The 7,266-nt window shown below is 42.5% G+C and overlaps 1 protein-coding gene across 1 annotated transcript in view; it reads left to right on the forward strand.

The window, feature by feature from the left end:
• ism2a (isthmin 2a) overlaps positions 1 to 3,579 on the forward strand; it is a 51,147-nt gene extending 47,568 nt beyond the window's left edge. The window contains exon 6 of the mRNA XM_063007743.1: positions 3,062 to 3,579. Coding sequence (XP_062863813.1) covers positions 3,062 to 3,579 — 518 coding nt within the window. The remainder of the gene's footprint in view (positions 1 to 3,061) is intronic.
• The last annotated feature ends 3,687 nt before the right edge of the window (positions 3,580 to 7,266 follow it).

Here is a 7,266-nt window from a genome sequence, read left to right on the forward strand (position 1 = left end):
CACAACCTCCAAGATGACAACTGCCTTGCTGAGGAAGCTGAAGGTAAAGGTGATGGACTAAACCCAATTGAGCACCTGTGGCGCATCCTCAAGTGGAAGGTGGAGGAGTTCAAGGTGTCTAACATCCACCAGCTCCGTGATGTCATCATGGAGGAGTGGAAGAGGATTCCAGTAGCAACCTGTGCAGCTCTGGTGAATTCCATGCCCAGGAGGGTTAAGGCAGTGCTGGATAATAATGGTGGTCACACAAAATATTGACACTTTGGGCACAATTTGGACATGTTCACTGTGGGGTGTACTCACTTATGTTGCCAGCTATTTAGACATTAATGGCTGTGTGTTGAGTTATTTTCAGAAGACAGTAAATCTACACTGCTATACAAGTTGTACACTGACTACTCTAAGTTATATCCAAGTTTCATGTCTATAGTGTTGTCCCATGAAAAGATATAATAAAATATTTGCAGAAATGTGAGGGGTGTACTCACTTTTGTGATACACTGTACATTAAATATATACGCTTTTCAGCAGAGCTCCACCAAGAGTGGGTACTAAAACCATGAAATACTGGCACACTTTTTAAAAAGCATACTGTTTGTTTTGGATATTTCTAAAATGTGATTTGTTTCCTAATTTTGGCAAAGAGGTCAAGTTGATAATGCTTTTTATTAATATATTATAATAATAAATGTAGTCTGAACACGACTAGATAAATAGTCCAGTTATTATTGTTAATGTGATCATGTCTGAACGTATGTTTTCAATAAACATGATCCAGCATGACTGCTCCCTCCTGCACAGATTTAATGTCTTAGCAGGGGATAAAATCACTGATGTTTGGTCCCGTCTGTTACACTTAATGTCAAGAACGCCGACATTAACCGCAGGTGGCACATTGCGCAGAAACATTGGTCCAAGGAACCTAGGTTTGATTCTCGCTTTAATGTACTGTCTTGACTTATAATCCCTGGGTCTGTATGAATTTCCTCTAAGTACTCTGGATTCCTCTCACTCCCAAAAACACTCAGAAGGTGATTTGGCTCCAATTGCTTTAATAGCAATAAATTGCTCCAAATTGGCTCCTTTAAGTTAGTTTGAGAGCATTCAGTTCATTCATTGGACAGTAATGTGTGTCAGCACAGTGTAAAAATCTAGGAGCAGCAGAAAACATTCATTCAGGTGTCAATTCTACGACGGCGTATTAGGGCCACTGTTTCAAGTCAAAATGATTATGAGAATAAAGTCAAAATATTATGGCCAAAGAGTGTGCAGCCGTCGTAGGCTATATATCTATCTATATCTTATATCGCCCTTATATATCTATATCTTATATGAGCTCTTAACCCTCAATTGCTCATTGTGTAAGTCGCTTTGGATAAAAGCGTCTGCTAAATGCTGAAAATGTAAAATGTAATGTAAATATCGTAGGCTCGTCAGTTCAGAGAAGCACGGGTCTCAGTACCTGGATCAGCACGCAAGCGCCGAGGTTATCCAATAACCCGCGATTATTTTTGGGTCGTTGTTGGTATCGTACGCTTTCATCCACTTGACATGACAACTAAACCAGTCAATGCAACCATTTGTAGTGATGCCATACGGCTTTAGTTTATCGTACTAGTCCATAAGGCTCAGTTGAAGTACTGGGGATGACGCAGACGCCAAATGCACCGGTGGTGCACGTTCTTCTAAATAAACACAGTTTATTACAAAGCTGTTTCAGTGTCCTGACGCTAATAACAAACTGGTGCTGATGTGCAGGAGATCGAGGATTTCTTTATTTGTGAAACCGATGCGAAAGTATAACTTTACCAAATCATGAACATCCCTCATTTTAACACGAGGAGGATGCTATGGCCATAATATTTTCATTTTAATCTCAAAATCACTTCGACTTTATTGCAGAAATCGAAATCAAATACGCCGTCGTATAATTTATAATTACATAACGTTGTAAGAATGGTGCTTTAAAACGGTTAAAGAATACTCTCTATAGTCTTGTTTTATAAAAACAATTGCCTGTTCTACTCATAATTATATGTCACGCTGGTTATGGCATAAGTTTGGTCTTCATGACAATGTCAGCATTGCTGAATAGAACTTTCTTTGCTTAGAAATGTGTTATGAAAGTCAGGTGAAGGTACCACTTAAGATGTCACATAGCTGTAGGTATATTTTAAAATTCTTGTTTAATAAATGACCATCTTGTTATCCAGAGCTCAATAAGCTAGCATTGATAACTACAGTCTGAATTTTTGTTTATCGGTAACTTACAATAAAACTAATACGATTCTATGCTTGAAATCATTTACATTTAAAGCGACTTACAATTGTGACCAAATACAGTCCAAGCAATTGAGGGTTAAGGGCCTTGCTCAAGGGCCCAACGATGGCAATCCGGCAGTGGTGGTGCTTAAACCAGGAACCTTTGGATCCAGTCCAGTGCCGATGAGCTGCCACTGCCTATGAATCGGCTCTTGAATTCCACTGGATTCGTTTCCCAGGTGGAGCGCTTTGGTTCTTTCTGTGTGGAATTTGCATGTTACTGCCCTTAGACTTTTATTTTCATTTCATAGTGTATAAAAATATGTTGCCAGGCGCCCAGGTGGCACAGCGGAATAATTGGCAGTGCCTGCAGGGAGGGATGGCCGGAATATGTGGGCGGGGTCTTCAAACGCTGTGTAAGGACCCTGATCGGCAGATAGAGGCGCCTGTGCAGAGTGCATGGGTGGAAAAGGGTTCCGTTAAGGGCTGCGCACGGGTCGGAGGAGGCGTGAGCAGCAATATATCCACCTCAACTGCAATCGGGGATCCCCCAGCAGCGGAAGACAAATTGACTACACTAAATTGGGAGAAAATGGGAGATAAACGCATTACGTTGCCATTATTGTCAGTGCTAATTGCACTTGCAGAAAAGGTCAAACAGGTAGGCAGTAGGCAGCAAGGCAGCTCACTAGGTTTCCAAATAAGCAATATCATCGATTTTCAGGCATGCCAGAATTCCGTAGTCCTCATTCTGTAATTCAGCTTTCTGTTTAAGCTATACCTCATTTCTCTCCCACAGATGTGGACAGCTGTGAAAAGTGGCTCAACTGCAAGAACGACTTCCTGCAAAAGTATCTAAATCAGGTTCTGACCGAACTGCCCAGCTGCCCCTGCGCCTACCCGTCCGAGGCGGTCTACAGCGCCATCAACATCTTCGATGAGAGGCTACGTAAGACCTACAGGTGGCGAGATGCCAGCGGCCCAAAAGAGCGCCTCGACATCTACAAGCCGTCTGCGAGGTTTTGCGTGCGCTCCATGCTAGCGTTCGACAGCACCACGCTAGCGGCTCAGCACTGCTGCTACGACGATAACATGAAGCTAATCACGCGGGGGAAAGGAGCCGGAGCGCCGAACCTCATCAGCACAGAGTTTTCACCGGAGCTGCACTACAAAGTGGACGTGCTGCCGTGGATCCTGTGTAAAGGAGACTGGAGCCGCTTCCATTCTGTGCGGCCGCCCAATAACGGGCTGAAGTGCACGGAGAACCCGCAGGAGGACGTCTATATAAACGAGCTGGAGGAGGCCAGAGAATATTAAGCAATGGCATTTATTGCTAATGCACAGCATCTGTGATGAATACAGAGGATGCTGGTGATTGTGAAGTTTCAATGTCAAGTCTTCCAGTGTCGAAAACCCGTGGCAGCCAACTCATGATTGCCCCCCTGGTTTGTCCTGTTTTGTTCCGTACCTCAGAGACAACAGTTAATGCGGAACATGCACATATGTTCTGTGCCTGCATAAAGGAAAACTGCTTTCATACCTCCATTCTAGTAGGACGTAACAGAGGCACCAGTAACATTTTTGGCCCCTTCAACAGTACAAGAGTTTGGTACAAAAGCAATATGCACAACAGGATGAGTCTTTAAGGTGCAAAGATGGGCAGAGGATCTCCAGTTTCTCAACAAATGAAGGAATTGCATATTTCACCCTCTACAGTGCATAATATCATTCAACGATTCAAGGAACCAGTAATATTTTTGTCTCTATTAACAGTATAGTGTGGTACAAAAGCAATATCCACAACAGGATGATCTTTGAGAAGCAAAGGATCTCCTGTTTGTCAAAAAATCAGTGTTAAACTTATTGAAATGTTTAAAAACATCAAAGAAAGATTAAAAATAATTAGCATATTTCACCTTCTACAGTGCATAATATCACGATAAATTACACATACAATGATTCAATGAATATGGAATCTGTAACAGAGGCACCAGTAATATTGATGCCCCCGTCAACAGTCTAAGACTTTGGGCTGTTTGGTGTGTTTGCTCTCAAGAAGTTTTCCTGGGTCTATTCAAAGTGCTGGAAGACATTTCCATCCCCTCCTTTCCACACTTCACCACACCTACTGGTGGCAGTAGCCTGTATTTATGGAAAAACAACAGTACCATTGAAAACTGTGTGTCCCAAATTGCATACAGCTGAACTAAGTACATATAGGGTTATAATAGTGGTGGGCAGTTGAAGTCTAGCGGTGAAGGTACTGGACTAGTAAACAGAAGGCTGCTGGTTCAAACCCCAACACTGTCAGCTTGCCACTGTTGGACCTTTGAGCAAGGCCTTTAACCCCAAATTGCTTAGACTTTATACTGTAAGTCTCTCTGGATAAAAGTGTCTGCTAAATGCCATAAATGTAGTTCAAAATGTTATAAAGTTACAGCAGTACTCTACAGTGTAGCCAAAAAACTGACACAGCTACCACTTTTACCTCTGAAAATCTGTTTAAAGAGTGTCTACAGCCAAGATCTGTACTAGTCACAGCCCTTTCTTTACTGGGCGAGTTTTTGTTCTTGCTCCCCGTTCCCACTTTACATCCACGGATGGTTTACAGCATAAGTGGCTCTCAAACTGGTGACTTCAGTCTCCAGATATGGCAAATGCTTGTTTGCTGCACCATTTAGAAGCCCACTATCAGAAATTTCTATTGTTAATTAATAAAGCTGACCCATAATTAGGTATTTTAGTCAACAACAATCACAAAAAAAGGCCTCAAGCGCCCAGGTGGTGCAGCGGGATATTCTGCTAGCACACCAGCGCAGAGATTCTGAACTCCTCGGTTCAAAACTCGACGTTGCCACCGGTCAGCTGGGCACCATCTAGCGGGCATAATTGGCAGTGCCTGCAGCAGACAGGTCTCTGCTAGGGCAGGATGACTGGGCTATGTGGGTGGGGTCCTCAAACGCTGTGTAAGGACCCTGGTTAGCAGATAGAGAGGCGCCTGGGCAGAATGCATGGGTGAAAAAGGGTTCCGCTAAGGGCTGCGCATGGGCCGAAGGAGGCGTGAGCAGCAATATACCCACCTCGGGATCCACCAGCAGTGGAAGACAAACTGACTACACTAAATTGGGAGAAAATGCATAAATAAAATAGAAAAAAAGGCCTCAAGGCTGGTACATTTAGTACAGTACAGCTAATTATAATATTTACATTGTTTATCTGGCACCCAGTCAGTCAAGCTGACAGTCTTTTCCTTACGTTTTTTCAACCAACTCAAGTGTTAAACATGTCACATTCTGAAACAGGTTCACTGTACTGTAGATTTTTGTTTCCACCCTTTTTAGATGCACTTAAAAACTTAAATGTGCCATGAAAGGAATTTCAGTCGAGCTGCTCATCACACATGGAATCCAGCAGAATGCCAGTTTGTCATCTTAGACTTGAAGCTCAATGCTGGCGCTCCTCCAGCGCAGGAGAGATCAATCCAAATAAATCAAACCTGAACCCGAGTGCCGCGTGCACGTGGCTTCAGAACTATTTCCAACAGTTGTTCCTTTCTTCAGAGCCTGTGTGTTATTCAAGATGTGTTCAGATCCTGTGTCACAGGACACGATTATTATGCAAAACAAGTCGGCGTTCCTGCGTATCCTAACTCAGCTCGAGTTATGTGGCGTATTTGAAGTAGGAAAAGATGCTTCTGAACTATAATTGGGCAATCAGAGAAATTACAGGGAGCACCTCTTTCAGAGCACAGTGACGTAGAATGAGTGCAAAACAGCGTTTGTTTTATTATAGACCCAAAATTACTAAATGTTTAGAGGAATGAGTAAGAACCACCAAGGCTAAATTAAAAAGGTTGAATGGTAACTGTTATGCTCAGTAGTCTGTGATGAATTGGCGCCTGTTCAGGTTATATTCCTGTCCTGATCCGTGGGTTCTTGGTTTCTAGCTACCCAAAGATAAAATGGTTATTATTAAAGATAAATAAATAAATTAATAAGTATAAAGCAGATGTTGAAAATAAACAGATTAATTAATTAATATATATATATCCACCAATGTTGATCCCCACTCTGATTGAGTAGAACAAAGCTAACCCATGCCCCCTCCGAAACGTGGGCAGCAGCCGTATGCATTTTGTCACCTACACTTTGATGAGTGCAGTGCAGCACTGTGTACTGAGACACACCCTGACAGCACTCTTTTTCCGTCTCTGTGCAGGCGCCATCAATCAGTAATTGCCTTAGTTACGAGAGAGACCCTATCCGGCTTAATATCCCACCCCTATATGAACGACAGGCCAATCGTTGTTCATGTGGCTGCTCAGCCCAGCCGGCAGGCAGAGCTGAGACTCGATTAGATGTATGTGAAATCCCAGCTCTGGTGTTCAGGGTGTGTTTTTACCGCTGCGCCACCTGAGCGGCCGCAGCTTTAATACTTAACACATCATTTGTATTTTTAATGCATGCGTAGACTGGAATCCACCCATCCATCAAAGCACCTTACTTTTGGTGAAACTGCGACTTGAGAAAAACATTTGGCAGGCTATTTATAACCTGTGCTTTGTGGCTTATTAAATTACACTGGGATATTTAGCATGACAGGTTCCTTTTGACCCTGTGGGTTTATTAATCACACCCGTTTTAATGGACAGTTAAGAACATCCTTCCATTATAATAAACAATAAAAGCTCCCAGCTATTTGGCATGGATTTTGGCATAACTGTATAACTGTTGTGCTACTAAATTAAAAAAGGATTAATAGTTGACGAGCACAAACTTCTTTACCTCTGCTTTACACTTCTTTAAACTGTGTTGTCCATTAATTCTTAAATAGCATGTAGCCGATTGCTGGACCATACCCAACAGAAGACAGAGGTATTTTTGTAGTACCTATTGGACAGATAAAGGCTCTTTTTCTTTTAAAGCAGGAGGAACATCGCAGAACAAACAAAAGTGTGCTGTGTAAATCCACATTGATCTGCAAAGCGAATCCGAATCAAGGCCT

This window comes from Trichomycterus rosablanca, chromosome 13 (assembly GCF_030014385.1).
Source record: "Trichomycterus rosablanca isolate fTriRos1 chromosome 13, fTriRos1.hap1, whole genome shotgun sequence".
Lineage (NCBI taxonomy): Eukaryota > Metazoa > Chordata > Actinopteri > Siluriformes > Trichomycteridae > Trichomycterus > Trichomycterus rosablanca.